This window comes from Mustelus asterias, chromosome 9, assembly GCF_964213995.1.
Source record: "Mustelus asterias chromosome 9, sMusAst1.hap1.1, whole genome shotgun sequence".
Taxonomy (NCBI): Eukaryota; Metazoa; Chordata; class Chondrichthyes; order Carcharhiniformes; family Triakidae; genus Mustelus; species Mustelus asterias.
This window is the reverse complement of record NC_135809.1, coordinates 9,504,371-9,519,740: the sequence shown is the minus strand read 5'-3', so window position 1 is coordinate 9,519,740 and position 15,370 is coordinate 9,504,371. Positions and strand designations below refer to the sequence as shown.

The window sequence follows — 15,370 nt, the reverse complement described above, 5'->3', positions numbered from 1 at the left end:
TACATTAACATTGCAATGAAGTTACTGTGAAACTCCCCGAATCGCCACAGTCCGGTGCCTGTTCGGGCACACTGAGGGAGCATTTAACACCAATGCACCTAACCAACACGTCTTTCGGACTGTGGGAGGAAACTCACACAGACACTGGGAGAACGTGCAGACTCCACACAGACAGTGACCCAAGCTGGGAATCGAACCCGGGTCCCTGGCGCTGTGAGGCAGCAGTGCTAACCACTGTGCCGCCCCAATAAGATTGGACTAGTAATCCGGGTCCCAAGGTAATGAATGCTTTATGGATGAACTCTGAAGAAGAGTCATATCTGACTCAAGATGTTAACTATACTTTGCTAGGCAGACCTGCTGAACATTTCCAGCACTTTCTGTTTTTATTTTGGATTTCCAGCACCTGCGGTATCTTGCTGTGATCATACTCTGGTGAAACGGGTTTAAATCTCTCCATGACAACTGATGGAATTTATATTTTACCAATAAATCTGGAATTGGATGTGAGGGTGGGATTTTCTGGATGGCGACAGCATTAATCGCAATGGTTGAGGTGGCCTGCCATTGGCCGTAGGATCTTCCAGTCCCCCCGCTGTCAATGGGGTTTCCCATTTTTTGCACCCTTTGCTACCAGGGAACCTGCAGCGGGAGGTGGGTGGACCGCTGTCGGCAGGACTGGAAGATCCTGCTGGCAAGAACAGTCAGAAAATCCCCCTGTGAGTCTCAGTAGAATCTTAGAATTCCTACAATGGAAAAGGAGGCTACTTGGCCCAACAAGTCTGCACCAACTCTCCGACAGAGCAGCTTATCCAGACTTTATCCTCGTAACCCCACATATTTACCCTGCCACTCCCCCTAACCTACACACTTTGGGACACCAAGGGGCAATTTAGCATGGCCAATCCACCTAACCTAAACCTCTTGGGACACTTAGGGGCAATTTAGCATGGCCAATTCATCTAACCTAAACCTCTCTGGACACTAAGGGGCAATTTAGCATGGCCAATACACCTAACCTAAACCTCTCTGGACACTAAGGGGCAATTTAGCATGGCCAATTCATCTAACCTGCACATCTTTGGACTGTGGGAAGAAACCGGGGCATCCGGAGGAAACGCACGCAGACACGGGGAGAATGTGCAAACTCCACCCAGACAGTCACCCAAGGCTGGAATTGAACCAGGGTCTCTGGTGCTGTGAGGCAGCAGTGCTAACCACTGTGCTGCTGTCAGTAATGGTGACCTTGAAACTATCATTAATTCTTGCAAAAATCCATCTGGTTCACTAATGTTCTTTAGCGAAGGAAATCTGCCGTCCTTACCCGGTCTGGCCTACATGTGACTCCAGAGCCATAGCAATGTGGTTGACTCTTAAGTGCCCTCTGACGTGGCCATTGAAGGGCAATTAGGGATAGACAACAAATACCTTAACACCCAGGTCCCATCAAAGAATTTTAAAAAATGAGGATCTTTTTTTTTTCATTTATCTGAAGTTACTGAAAGTCCCCAATGTCTATTTTCAAGAACCAGAAGAGAAAATGCTGGAAAATCTCAGCAGGTCTGGCAGCATCTGTAAGGAGAGAAAAGAGCTGGCGTTTCGAGTCTAGGTGACCCTTTGTCAAAGATATGTGTACACAGCACTGACAAAAGGTCATCTGGACTCGAAACGTCAGCTCTTTTCTCTCCTTACCAGATGCTGCCAGACCCGCTGAGATTTTCCAGCACCTTCTCTTTTGGTTTCAGATTCCAGCATCCGCAGTAATTTGCTTTTGTCTATTTTCACAGTACATGAAGTGGTTGCAAAATATTTTATATCCAGCCTATGATGATCATTCAAATCCCACCAAAGCTTTCTAGAAATGGGCAAAAAAACGAAAGATCATGGATTAATTCTCTCAAATACACCTGCTCATTCTGTGTGATATACAAACATTGCCAACACTCGTTCTGCCTGTGTGTGTGAGAGATAACATTAATTTCACCACCAGTTTCTGGAATTCACATGAAAATTTAGCTTTCGGTTCATACTGGACATTGCAAGTCTTACGTATTTATAACCCAGCGCGCTCTTTGGAATAAGCTGCATCTCCCGAGGTGACAGTAGATTGTCTATGAAATGGACCACGCCGTTGGCATTGATAATGTCGCTGTTTATTATCCTGGCTTTGTTGTTTAGATACAGGACATTCTGTCAATCAAAAGGCATGGATCTTATGTTAAACATCATGAAAAACGATACGGAATACTTTTCAAAAATAACTTACGTCTACAGTATGACGGAGTACTCTCCGCTTGCCTGAATGGTGAGCCATCTTCTTGAACATGACTGAGTGGCTTGCTATAAAGTGCAGCTCCAACAACACTCTAGAAGCTCAACGCCACCCAGAAAAAAGCCAGCCCCGCTTGATTGGCACACATATTCACTCCCCCCATCACTGACGCACCGTGGTGTGTTCCATCTACAAGATGCACTGCAGGAACTCACCAAGGCTCTTGTAATGACTTCAATCAGGCCTATTGGAAAATGAACTCCCTGATTAAGGAGTCAGTTGATGGGCCAATCAATCAAGGAGTCTTTTCCTTGTATTTAACCGGGAGTGTCAGTTCCTCTGGCACCCCCGGAGTTAGACTGCTGACTGCGAGCACTCTGTGTACTGCGGTTGGAATTGTAAATAAAGGGATTTTGGTGAAGGGACTTCTGCCTCCGAAGACTTACTGCAGCTCCTTAGACAGCACCTTCCAAACCCATGATCACTGCTATCTAGATCAGTGGTTCCCAAACTTTTTTCACTGGGCCGCACTTTCGGAATAAAAATTTGCTCGCGCCACACCGAATTTTTTATTGATAAGAAATACATTCAAAAACAAAAAAAAACAACTCTTAGCAGTGCTTGATTCATAACATAGAACACAACTACTTTATAATATGATCATGGGACATCCAGAAAGTATAAAACAACGCTTGTTTAAACCATGTTTAAATGTTTGTTTGATTGTCCTTGAATCTTCCCGCCACACTTACCATCCTCTCTCGCCGCACCAGTGTGGCGCGCCGCACCCTTTGGGAACCACTGATCTAGAAGGATGAGGGCAGCAGAAACCTGGGGATATCGTCACCTGGAGGTTCCGCTCCAAGTCACTCATCATCCTGACTTGGAAATATATTGTCGTTTCTGCACTGTCACTGGGTCCAAATCCTGGAATTCTCTTCCCAGTAGCATTGTAGGTGTTCCTACACCACGTGGACTGCAGCGATTCAAGGCAGCAGCTCACCACCACCTTCTCAAGGGCAATTAATGATAGGCAATAATTGCTGGCCAGCCAGCGATGCCCAATGATAGAATATAATAAAAAACCCTCATCAATGACCACACTGGCAGATTTTCACCTCAGTCATTGGCGAATGGGACGATTGAATGTCTGTCATTGTTTAAATGCCTGCCTGGTTTTAAATCCATTGAGGTTTAGGATAATTCACTCTGGCTAATGACTCCCCAGGTAGTGAAGGCAGAATCTTCCCCATAGCAACAACACACCTTGCATTTACGTGGAGCCCTTGACATACTAAACATCTCAAGATGCTTCACGGGTGAGTAGTTGGATAAACCCTGACACTGAAGCAAAAGGGATATGGGGACCGATGACCTAAAGCTTGGCTAAAGTGGGAGATTTTAAGCAGAGCCTTAAAAGTGTGGAGAGAGAGGAGGAGCAGAGAGCTTTAGGGGACAGCTTAGGGCCCAGATAGGTGAAGACACAGCATCCACTGACAGGATGAGGAAGCAGGGGTTCTATGAGGGACCAGAGTTGGAGAAGTTTTTTAATTAGTGTCACAAGTAGGCTTACATTAACACTGCAATGATGTTACTGTGAAAATCCTCTAGTTGCCACACTCCTGTTCGAATACACTGAGGGAGAATTTAGCATGGCCAATGCGCCCTAACCAGCACGTCTTTCAGACAGTGGGAAGAAACCGGAGCACCCGGAGGAAACCCACGCAGGAACGTGCAAACTCCACACAGACAGTGACCCAAGCCAGGAATCGAACCCAGGTCCCTGGCGCTGTGAGGCAGCAGTGCTAACCACTGTGCCACCGTGCTGCTCCGAGGCTCAGAGTTCTGAGAGATTTGTGAGGCTGCTGGAGGTTGCAGAGGTAGGGAGTGGGGCTCGGGCCTGGATCCAGGATGTGAATTTTAAAACCAAAGTGTTCGTGGGACTGAAGCGAATGGAAAGTCCCTCTGGCCGGGAGGCCATACTGAGAAATTGGACATGTGCCCTCCATGACATTACACTGATTAACGACTAAACTGGGACATAACAGAGGATCACAGAACTACCTGCAAACACTGTACTAATCATTTATGTGCTACAGTGTGCACAATATGCATAATCAATGTGTTTACACGCACAATTACATGCTTGCTGTTGTTCCAATATAAATGCTAATGTGAACTAAATTCCTCTAGCTTTTTTTAAGGCAGTGACTAACCCGTGCTGCACTGAAAGGGGGAATGAATAAAAAGAAAGTATTTAAATGTAACTAGTGCCTTTCACTTTCTGAGAACATGATAAAGTGCTGCAGAGTCGATGGGTCAGTTTTCAAGAGCACTCACTGTTGCTTTGTGAACAACACTGGGTGAATGGTCAGTCGGTTTGTTCTGGGGCAGTTAGTGGAGGGGGGTAAGTGGTGGCCAGCACAGTCAGGGCATTGGCCCATCTGGTAGCAGGCTGGCTCGAATTGGGGATGAGATGCACTCTCCCATTCTGTTTTTGCGTGCTCCCACTTTCTGGTTGTATCACAGCTTGGTATGGGCTCCTGCTCTGCTGAAGATCGCAAGGAACTACAAAAGGTCGTGAATGTAGCCCAATCCATCACGCAAACCAGCCTCCCATCCATTGACTCTGTCTACACTTCCCGCTGCCTCGGCAAAGCAGCCAGCATAATTAAGGACCCCACGCACCCCGGACATTCTCTCTTCCACCTTCTTCCATCAGGAAAAAGATACAAAAGTCCGAGTACACGTGCCAACCGACTCAAAAACAGCTTCGTCCCTGCTGCTGTCAGACTTTTGAATGGACTTAACCTTACATTAAGTTGATCTTTCTCTACACCCTAGCTATGACTGTGACACTACATTCTGCACTCTCTCCTTTTCTTCTCTATGAACGGCATGCTTTGTCTGTGTAGCGCGCAAGAAACAATACTTTTCACTGTATGTTAATACATGTGACAATAATAAATCAAATCAAATCAAAGGAAGGCTCCAGTGGATAACACCTGGCCCTGCTTAAGGATCTGCAGCCATTGCAATTTGACAATCATTTTGAGTTTAGTAACGCCTCAACAGGCAGTATAAAACCTCAGGCTTGCCACTTTCTTAGTTTAACGCTCCTCTGTGGATCAATTTTGCAGTGGAGAACAAATGTGTCACCCTTTCCCCCGAGTTACCCTTTCCCCGAGTTACCCTTTCCCCGAGTTACCCTTTCCCCCGAGTTACCCTTTCCCCCGAGTTACCCTTTCCCCGAGTTACCCTTTCCCCCGAGTTACCCTTTCACCCGAGTTACCCTTTCCCCCGAGTTACCCTTTCCCCTCAGTTACCCTTTCCCCCGAGTTACCCTTTCCCCCGAGTTACCCTTTCCCCCGAGTTACCCTTTCCCCCGAGTTACCCTTTCCCTGAGTTACCCTTTCCCCGAGTTACCCTTTCCCCCGAGTTACCCTTTCCCTGAGTTACCCTTTCCCCCGAGTTACTCTTTCCCCGAGTTACCCTTTCCCCTCAGTTACCCTTTCCCCCGAGTTACCCTTTCCCCTCAGTTACCCTTTCCCCGAGTTACCCTTTCCCCCGAGTTACCCTTTCCCCCGAGTTACCCTTTCCCCCGAGTTACCCTTTCACCCGAGTTACCCTTTCCCCCGAGTTACCCTTTCCCCCGAGTTACCCTTTCACCCGAGTTACCCTTTCCCCCGAGTTACCCTTTCCCCTCAGTTACCCTTTCCCCCGAGTTACCCTTTCCCCCGAGTTACCCTTTCCCCTGAGTTACCCTTTCCCCCGAGTTACCCTTTCCCCCGAGTTACCCTTTCCCCGAGTTACCCTTTCCCCCGAGTTACCCTTTCCCCGAGTTACCCTTTCCCCCGAGTTACCCTTTCCCCTCAGTTACCCTTTCCCCGAGTTACCCTTTCCCCTGAGTTACCCTTTCCCCTGAGTTACCCTTTCCCCGAGTTACCCTTTCCCCCGAGTTACCCTTTCCCTGAGTTACCCTTTCCCCGAGTTACCCTTTCCCCCGAGTTACCCTTTCCCTGAGTTACTCTTTCCCCCGAGTTACTCTTTCCCCTCAGTTACCCTTTCCCCCCGAGTTACCCTTTCCCCTGAGTTACCCTTTCCCCGAGTTACCCTTTCCCCTGAGTTACCCTTTCCCCTGAGTTACCCTTTCCCCGAGTTACTCTTTCCCCGAGTTACCCTTTCCCCCGAGTTACCCTTTCCCTGAGTTACCCTTTCCCCGAGTTACCCTTTCCCCCGAGTTACCCTTTCCCCGAGTTACCCTTTCCCCTCAGTTACCCTTTCCTCTGAGTTACCCTTTCCCCCGAGTTACCCTTTCCCCCGAGTTACTCTTTCCCCTCAGTTACCCTTTCCCCCGAGTTACCCTTTCCCCTCAGTTACCCTTTCCCCGCAGTTACCCTTTCCTCTGAGTTACCCTCCCCTGAGTTACCCTTTCCCCCGAGTTACCCTTTCCCCGCAGTTACCCTTTCCTCTGAGTTACCCTTTCCTCTGAGTTACCCTCCCCTGAGTTACCCTTTCCCCCGAGTTACCCTTTCCCCCGAGTTACTCTTTCCCCTGAGTTACCCTTTCCCCTGAGTTACCCTTTCCCCCGAGTTACCCTTTCCCCCGAGTTACCCTTTCCCCCGAGTTACCCTTTCCTCTGAGTTACCCTTTCCCCCGAGTTACCCTTTCCTCTGAGTTACCCTTTCCCCCGAGTTACCCTTTCCCCCGAGTTACTCTTTCCCCCGAGTTACCCTTTCCCCTGAGTTACTGCATTGCGCAGGTGAGTTGAGCTGGTAGCTAATGGTTAAAGAACCACCAAAATGCAGAGGTGTGAGAGGGATTCCCTGTAAAACACAAGAAGTGGCCATGACTTTGCCCAAGACACATTTGCCTCAACAATCAACAGCAAAGCTGCGTGTCCCGGATAGCCACGAGGAATGGTGCAGCCTTTTTCTAGCAGAATTATTATGGTATGGAAAGAGGCTATTCGGCCCATCTAATCCACGCTGGTCCTCCATGGAACAATCCACTCAGCCCATTCTCCCGTGCTCTTTCAGTCACACAGCCTCTGGCGCCCATCCCCAGCTCACAGGCAATGAACTCCGAGTCAATCCCACCTCCTGCATAAAACTTTCCTCTTCACATTTCCACCCCCCCCCCCCCCCCCCCCCCCCCCCCCCCGCCCCGCCCTGCCCCGGGCATCTCCTGCTCAAAACCTTGCTCAGCCAATGGGAATAGCTTCTCTTTGTCGACCCTATTGAAACCTGTCATAATTGTGTACATCGCTAACAGATCTCCCCCGATCTTCTTTGCTCAAAGGAGATTAACTCCAGCTTCTTCGATCTAACCTTGTAACTAAACTTCATCCCTTGAACCAAATCGCCTCATTACCAGTGATGACCACAATTCATACAATTCCTACAGTGCAGAAGGAGGCCATTCGGTCCATCGAGTCTGGACTAACTCTCTGACAGAGTATATTACTCTGGCTCTCACCCTTCCCTATCCCCGTAACTCCATGCAATTACCATGGCCAATCCATTTAACCTACACATCTTGGGATACAAAGGGACAACTTAACATGGCCAATCAACCTAACTTGCACATCTGTAGGGACCTGGGTTCGATTCCCGGCTTGGGTCACTGTCTGTGTGGAGTCTGCACGTTCTCCCCGTGTCTGTGTGGGTTTCCTCTGGGTGCTCTGGTTTCTTCCCACAGTCCAAAAGTGCTGGTTAGGTGCATTGGCCATGCTAAGTTGTCCATCAGTGTCAGAGGGATTAGCAGGGTAAATATATGGGGTGACGGGGATAGGGCCTGGGTGGGGATCGTTGTTGATGCAGACTCGATGGGCCTAATGACCTCCTTCTGCACTATAGGGATTCTATAACTTTGGACTGTGGGAGGAAACCAAAGCACCCGGAGGAAACCCACGCAGACACAGGAAGAACGTGCAGACTCCGCACAGACAGTGACCCAAGCCGGGAATCGAACCCGGGTCCCTGGCGCTGTGAGGCAGCAGTGCTAACCCACTGTGCCACCGTGCCACACCTAATTGGATACAAGATACTAGTTAGAGCTCAACCAGGGCTTTATGAAGGTCCAGCATAAATTCTCTGCTTTTTAACTATGGTGGCTGCCCCCTTTAAGGGGGAGGATCACATGATCCAGGTAACCAATCAGGGACCAGCGTGAGGGAGCACCCTAACAAGCCGGGGCTTGCTTGGCAGATTTGATCCTGAAATCTGACTGGCAGCACAAAGCTGCAAATCCCTCTGTATTATAGTCGTGGGTAAATAAATGGTACAGTTGTTATTTACCTGACCAGTGAACCGGAGTTATATATATTCAATACCTCTATTACATAGCCCCTAAGATCCCCTATGCATCACTAATGACTCTCTCAATGTGTCCTGCCACCTTCAAAGGTCAATCAGTCAGAAATAGGGAGGAAAATGTAATAGAATCCCAACAGTGCAGGAGGAGGCCATTCAGCCCATCGAGCCTGCACCCACCCTCTGAAGGAGCATCTTGCCCAGGCCCCTTTCCCGTCCTATCCCTGCAACCCCACACATTTACCATGGTCAACCCAACTAACCTCCACATCTTGGGACAGTAAAGGGCAATTTACCATGGCCAATCCATCTAACCCGCACATCTTTGGAGTGTGGGAGGAAACCGGAGCACCCGGAGGAAACCCACGCAGACACGGGGAGAACGTGCAAACTCCACACAGACAGACACCCAGTGCTGGAAATTAACCCGGGTCCCTTGCGCTGTGAGGCTGCAGTGCTAACCACTGTGCCACCATGCTGCCAAAAGAAAGAATGGGGCGGTACGGTTGCACAGTGGTTAGCACTGCTGCCTCAGAGCGCCAGGGAGCCGGGGTTCGATTCCCGGCTTGGGTCAATGTCTGTGTGGAGTTTGCACGTTCTCCCCGTGTTTGCGTGGGTTTCCTCCAGATGCTCCGGTTTCCTCCCACACTTCAAAGATGTACGGATTAGTTGGATTGGCCATGCTAAATAAATATCAGGGGGATGTGGGGTTATGTGAATAGGGTCTGGGTGGGATTGTTGTCAGTGCAGGCTTGATGGGCCGAATGGCCTCTTTCTGCACCGTAGGGATTCTATGATTCTCTGATGACTTTAACTAATAAAGCGCTTTTCCTGTGCTTTACAATCAATTGTAATCTTTAACCTTTGAAGTGCAGTCACTGTAGTGCACTAGTTCATTAATGTCCCTTCAGGGAAGGAAATCTGCCGTCCTTACCTGGTCTGGCCTGTATCTGACTCCAGAGCCACAGCAATGTAGTTGACTCTTAAGTACCCTTGGGGATGGACAATAAATGTTGGCCCAGCCAGCGATGCCCACATCCCATGAACAAATAAAAAAAAGTTGGCAATTTGTGCACAGCAAGCTCCCAGGAGCAGCAATGGAAATCAATGCCCAAATTATCTGTTTGAATGATATTGGTTGAGGGATGAATGTTTAGCCAGGACAGCAGTGGGAACTCCCTGGCTCTCCTCTAGGATCCACCTGAGAGAATATACAGGCCTCAGTTCAGCATCTCAGTCGAAGGATGCCCACTCGAGCAATCCTGTAGTATGCACTGCGATGCCAGCCTATCTCATGTGCTGAAGTCCCGGGAGTAGGACTTGAACCCACAACTTTCTGGCAGGAATGCTAACAACTGAACAACAACTAAGGGCGGGATTTTCCGGCTGCGCACGCCCCAAAACCGGAAAATCCCGCTTGAGGACCTTTACGTGTTCCATCCCCCCGCCCGCTCCAATTCCCACGGTGACAGGAAAATTCAACTCTAACACTCTTAAATTTTGTTGCTTTCTTCCCTGGTCAATTTATATCAAGTAACTTGGAGCTTCAGATCCAGCGGTTTATCCCCCATGTATTACTGCAACTCACACACTCACCTGTACATAAGAAAGCTGTATGGTTTCTCCTTGAACGGTGGTGAGACTTTTCATGGTGATCAGTTGGTTGTACAGTATTTGATTACATGCCACAATGTGATAACGGAGAACCTGGGCCATCTGTCCGTTTTCCATCCAGTTGGATATCTGAATGTTAAAGAGAACGAGGTGAAGACTCGTGTGAAATGACTCAAACAACCCCCCCCCTTTGGTAAATGGTGCAGCCTCGATGACACATTCATACTTACCTGAGAAATGTTCTTAAAAGCATCATTGCTTGGAACGAACACGGTGAAAGGTCCGGAGCCACCAAACTCAGTGACATGATTCATCTACACAGAAAGAGAAAATAAATCACCCGGGTTTGGAGAGAGTTACTCCAGTGTCATAACAACATAGAAAGCATCCTTTACAGTTGTACCACAGCTCGGTATGGCTCCTGCTCTGCCCAAGACCGCAAGAAACTACAACGGGTCGTGAACGAGCCCCAGTCCATCACTCAAATCAGCCTCCCATCCGTTGACTCTGTCTACACTTCCTGCTACCTTGGAAAAGCAGCCAGCATAATTAAGGATCACACGCACCCCGGACATTCTCTCTTCCACCTTCTTCTGTCGGGAAAGAGATACAAAAGCCTGAGGTCACGTACCGACCGACTCAAGAACAGCTTCTTCCCTGCTGCTATCAGACTCTTGAATGGACTTATCTTATGTTAAGTTGATAAAAGCAAATTACTGCGGATGCTGGAATCTGAAACCAAAAGAGAAAATGCTGGAAAATCTCAGCAGGTCTAGCAAACCTGCTGAGATTTTCCAGCATTTTCCCTTTATATTAAGTTGATCTTTCTCTACACCCTAGCTATGACTGTAACACTACATTCTGCACTCTCTCTCCTTTCCTTCTCTATGAACGGTATGCTTCATCTGTATGCATGCAAGAAACAATACTTTTCACTATATACCAATGCATGTGAAAATAGTAAATCCAATCACATCAAATCAGTGTGGGAGTGTCAGACGAACTAAACATCAATTTCCAATTGGAGGATTCATTTCTTTTTCAACTCTAGGTAGATAAAGTGAAGAAAAATAACACCTCAAAGATTGTTGGGTATGGAGTGTTCAGGTGGCCCAGATCAATGGGACTGCCCAAGATTATTTTCTTGTCTGATAGGGGTTGCATTGATATATACCACGGGGCTTTAGGGTCACACATTGAAACAGAGGAACTACAAGCAGGAGGAGGCCATTCAGCCCTTCTGGCCTGCTACACCATTCATAGTGGCTAATCATCCAATTCAATATCCTGATTCCCCCTTCCTCCCATATCCCTTGATCCCTTTAGCTCCAAGAGCTACTAATTCTTTTCTTGAAATCACACAACGTTTTGGCCTCTATTACGTTCTGTGTGTAATTCCACACATTCACCACCCTCTGGGTGAAGACATTTCTCCTCACCTCAGTTCTAAACGGTTTGCCCCTTATCCTCAAACTATAACCCCGAGTTCTGGACTCCCCCACCATCGGGAACATTCTTTCTGAATCTGCCCAGTCTAACCCTGTTAGAATTTTATACGTTTCTATGCGATCAACCACAGGAAGTAGTTGATGCCAAAACATTGAATGAATTCAAGAAGCGGCTGGATATAGCACTTGGGGTGAACGGGATCAAAGGTTATGGGGAGAAAGCAGGATTAGGCTATTGAGTTGGACAATCAGCCATGATCGTGATGAATGGCGGAGCAGGCTCGAAGGGCCGAATGGCCTCCTCCTGCTCCTATCTTCTATGTTTCTATCTGCCTCACTCTTCTAAACTCCAGTGAATGTAATCCTAACTGACTCAGTCTCTCCTCATATGACAGACCTGCCATCCCAGGAATCAGCCTGGTTAAACCTTTTGCTGTACTCCCTCCATAGCAAGGACATTCTTCCTCAGCCGGGATTCTCCAGCCCTGCCCACCATCAGGATCTTTCGGTCTTGCCAAAAGTCAATGAACTATGTTCTATGTCTGACCTGCTGCATTCCTCATGCCTTCACTAAAATATCCCGACTTTCACTTCCCCAACAGGGCATTTGAGCACCATTCTCAAGGAATGCAATCCTGATTGTCAGCCATGAATGAATTTATATAACGCCTTTTGGGACCACCAGATACCTCAAAACACCTCAGAAAATGAAGCGCTATTCCTGGAAATATAGCCACTGGTGTACTGCAGTGAAAAGTTTAACAACACCAGGTTAAAGTCCAACAGGTTTATTTGGTAGCAAAAGCCACACAAGCTTTCGGAGCTCCAAGCCCCTTCTTCAGGTGAGTGTTGTTAAACCTCTTACTGTGTTTACCCCAGTCCAACGCCGGCATCTCCACATCAGTACTGCAGTGAACCATGGCAACCAACTTGCATGCAGCAAATTGGTGGAAGAGTGACACAGTGGTTAGCACTGCTGCCTCACAGCGCCAGGGTCCAGGGTTCAATTCCGGCCTCGGGTCACTGTCTGTGCGAAGTCTGTACATTCTCCCCGTGTCTGTGTGGGTTTCCTCCAGGTGTTCCGGTTTCCTCCCACAGTCCAAAGATGTGCGGGTTAGGTGGATTGGCCATTCTAAGTTGCCCCTTAGTGTCCTAAAGATGTGTAGGTTAGGGGGATTAGCAGGGTAAATGTGTGGGGTTACAGGAAAGGGCCTGGGTGGGATGTTCTGTCGGAGAGTGGGTGCAGACCCGATGGGCTGAATGGATAAATCAAATGGTTTCATGTTCTCCGAATTCCACATCCAAAAGCTGTGTGTAAATGCTATACCTGTTGCAGCTTAATCTCCAAACATTTATCTTCTGTGTTTCTGCTTGTTGAGGTTACAGGGCTGGCAAAGTTACGCTTATTTCAATGATCTTTTAGAGTTAGTTCCTGGTTCACGGGTGGTGCTTTGTGCTTGCTGTACCCTAACATTGACAAACATTTCCAAAACAGATTGAATAATGATTCTGCTGACAGCTCGAATTTCACTAGTCTAAGCGGCACAGTAGTTAGCTTTCCTGCCTCACAGTGCCACGGATCCGAGTTCGATTCCTGGCTTGAGTCACTGTCTGTGCAGTGTCTCCATGTCCTCCCATGTGTTTGCATGGGTTTCCTCCGGGCGCTCCGGTTTCCTCCCATAATCCGAAAGATGTGCAGGTTAGGTGGATTGGCCACGCTAAATTCTCCCTCAATGTATCCCGAACAGGCACCAGAGTGTGGCGACTCGGGGATTTTCACAGCAACTTCGTTGCAGTGTTAATGTAAGCCTACTTGTGACTAATAAATAAACTTTTAAAAAAACCTACACGTAGCTGGGCTGGAGTTACTGCCACTAAAGACCGGAAGGAGAATGTCGGTGATTCATTCTTACCTGAAGGCAATAGAAGAAACGGAGAGCAGCCGAATTCTTGGACAACTCCTGGGAAGAAAGAGTGAAGGGAAATTTCTGAGTGGCTAATCTGTTTGGAGCATTGAGCTGATCACAACTGAAACTGACTCTAACTGAAGCACCTGATCAACTGAACGCACCATGTATATGGTACCTTTACAGGTAAACCCATCACCAACGTAATTCGACAGACAGCTACACTCTCGCTCATTTGGCCCAGTGTGGTTGCACTTGGCAAATTCGCTGCAGCCCCCATTGTCCTGTAATAAAGTAACAGGAAATAACTCACTCGCCGTTCTAACTGAGCATCACGGGTAATCAACACGTTACATGGAATGAAGGTGTATTAAAGAACCAGCGTTGCACTCACCGTTTGACAGGGGTTCACTGGTTCACAGCTCTTTCCGGCACCTTGATAGCCAACCAAACAGTTGCATGCTGCCTAAAACACAAATGGAAAATTAGAAAGCTTAGTCTGAAAGGTGATATAGGAACAGGGGAAAGACAGGAAAATGCACCGTTCAGTTCTGCTTATTCTTACTCTGAGGCCCAATCCACAGATACACAGACTACTGCTCTTCATTACATCCCTGAACAAATCCAGGAAAACATGTTTGAATGAGCTGCCGGGGGAAGTGGTTGAGGCCAGGACATTGGCAACATTTTAAAGGCATTTGGACAGATACACGGATAGGAAAGGGTTTAGAGGGATATGGGCCAAATGCAGGCAAATGGGGTTAGCTTAGATGGGCATTTTGCTCGGCACAGACCAGTTTGGGCCGAAGGGCCTGTCTCCATGCCGTACATTCTCTGATTCTATATTCTGTATAACCATAAAATCTCCACAGCACAGAAAGGGGCCATCCGGCCCATCGATTCTGCACCGACTCTCCAAAAGAGCATCTCACCCTCCGGATGCTCCGGTTTCCACCCACATTCCAAAGATGTGCAGGTAAGGTGGATTGGCCATGCTAAATTGCCCCTTAGTATTCCAAGATGTGAAGTTTAGTGAATTAGCCACGGTAAATGTGCGTAATTACGGGGATAGCGTGGAGGAGAGGGTTTGAACACAGGTCCCTGGTGCTGTGCCACCATGCTGCCCCAGGCTCAATTAGATTTCCAGTCGTGGAATTTTACTGACCTGGTTTGGCCCAGTTTGAGTACATTCCGCATTCGAGTGGCATCCTCCATTATTCTCCAGACAGGGGTTGATTGCTTAAAGAACATCAAGAATAAAATGAAGCCTTTTATAGATTATCCTTTTGTAATATGAGTTTGTTTATCTTTAATTTTTCTTCAGAAAACTTCATAATCGTTATCTATGCTGTCAAAAAAGAACATGATATTTTAAAATTCTTTGATGGGATGTGAACGTCGCTGGTGAGATGGACCTTAACTTCTCTTCCCCATTTGTCCATGGGATGGTGAGGGTGAGTTACCTCCTTGAAATGCTACAGACACACACAAAGCTGCTTAGGAAGGAGTTCCAGGAAATTAACCCAGTGACAGCGAAGGAATGAAGATGTACAAAAGCTCGTGAATGTAGCCCAATCCATCCCTCAAACCAGCCTCCCATCCATTAACTCTGTCCACACTTCCCGCTGCCTCGGCAAAGCAGCCGGCATAATTAAGGACCCCACGCACCCCAGACATTCTCTCTTCTTCCTTCGGGAAAAAGATACAAAAGTCTGAGATCACGTACCAACTGACTCAAGAACAGCTTCTTCCCTGCTGCCGTCAGACTTTTGAATGGACCAACCTTGCATTAAGTTGATCTTTCTTGACACCCTA

At 47.8% G+C, this 15,370-nt stretch overlaps 1 protein-coding gene across 2 annotated transcripts in view; it reads right to left on the bottom strand.

Moving 5' to 3' along the window:
* stab2 (stabilin 2) overlaps positions 1-15,370 on the bottom strand; it is a 169,324-nt gene that overhangs the window by 58,661 nt on the left and 95,293 nt on the right. For both annotated transcript variants that reach the window (XM_078219673.1, XM_078219674.1), the window contains 7 exons: positions 14,721-14,794; positions 13,950-14,021; positions 13,720-13,839; positions 13,562-13,609; positions 10,431-10,514; positions 10,183-10,329; positions 2,050-2,190 (listed from right to left, as the gene is read on the bottom strand). In XM_078219673.1, the coding sequence (XP_078075799.1) occupies positions 2,050-2,190; positions 10,183-10,329; positions 10,431-10,514; positions 13,562-13,609; positions 13,720-13,839; positions 13,950-14,021; positions 14,721-14,794 (686 nt within the window). The remainder of the gene's footprint in view (positions 1-2,049; positions 2,191-10,182; positions 10,330-10,430; positions 10,515-13,561; positions 13,610-13,719; positions 13,840-13,949; positions 14,022-14,720; positions 14,795-15,370) is intronic.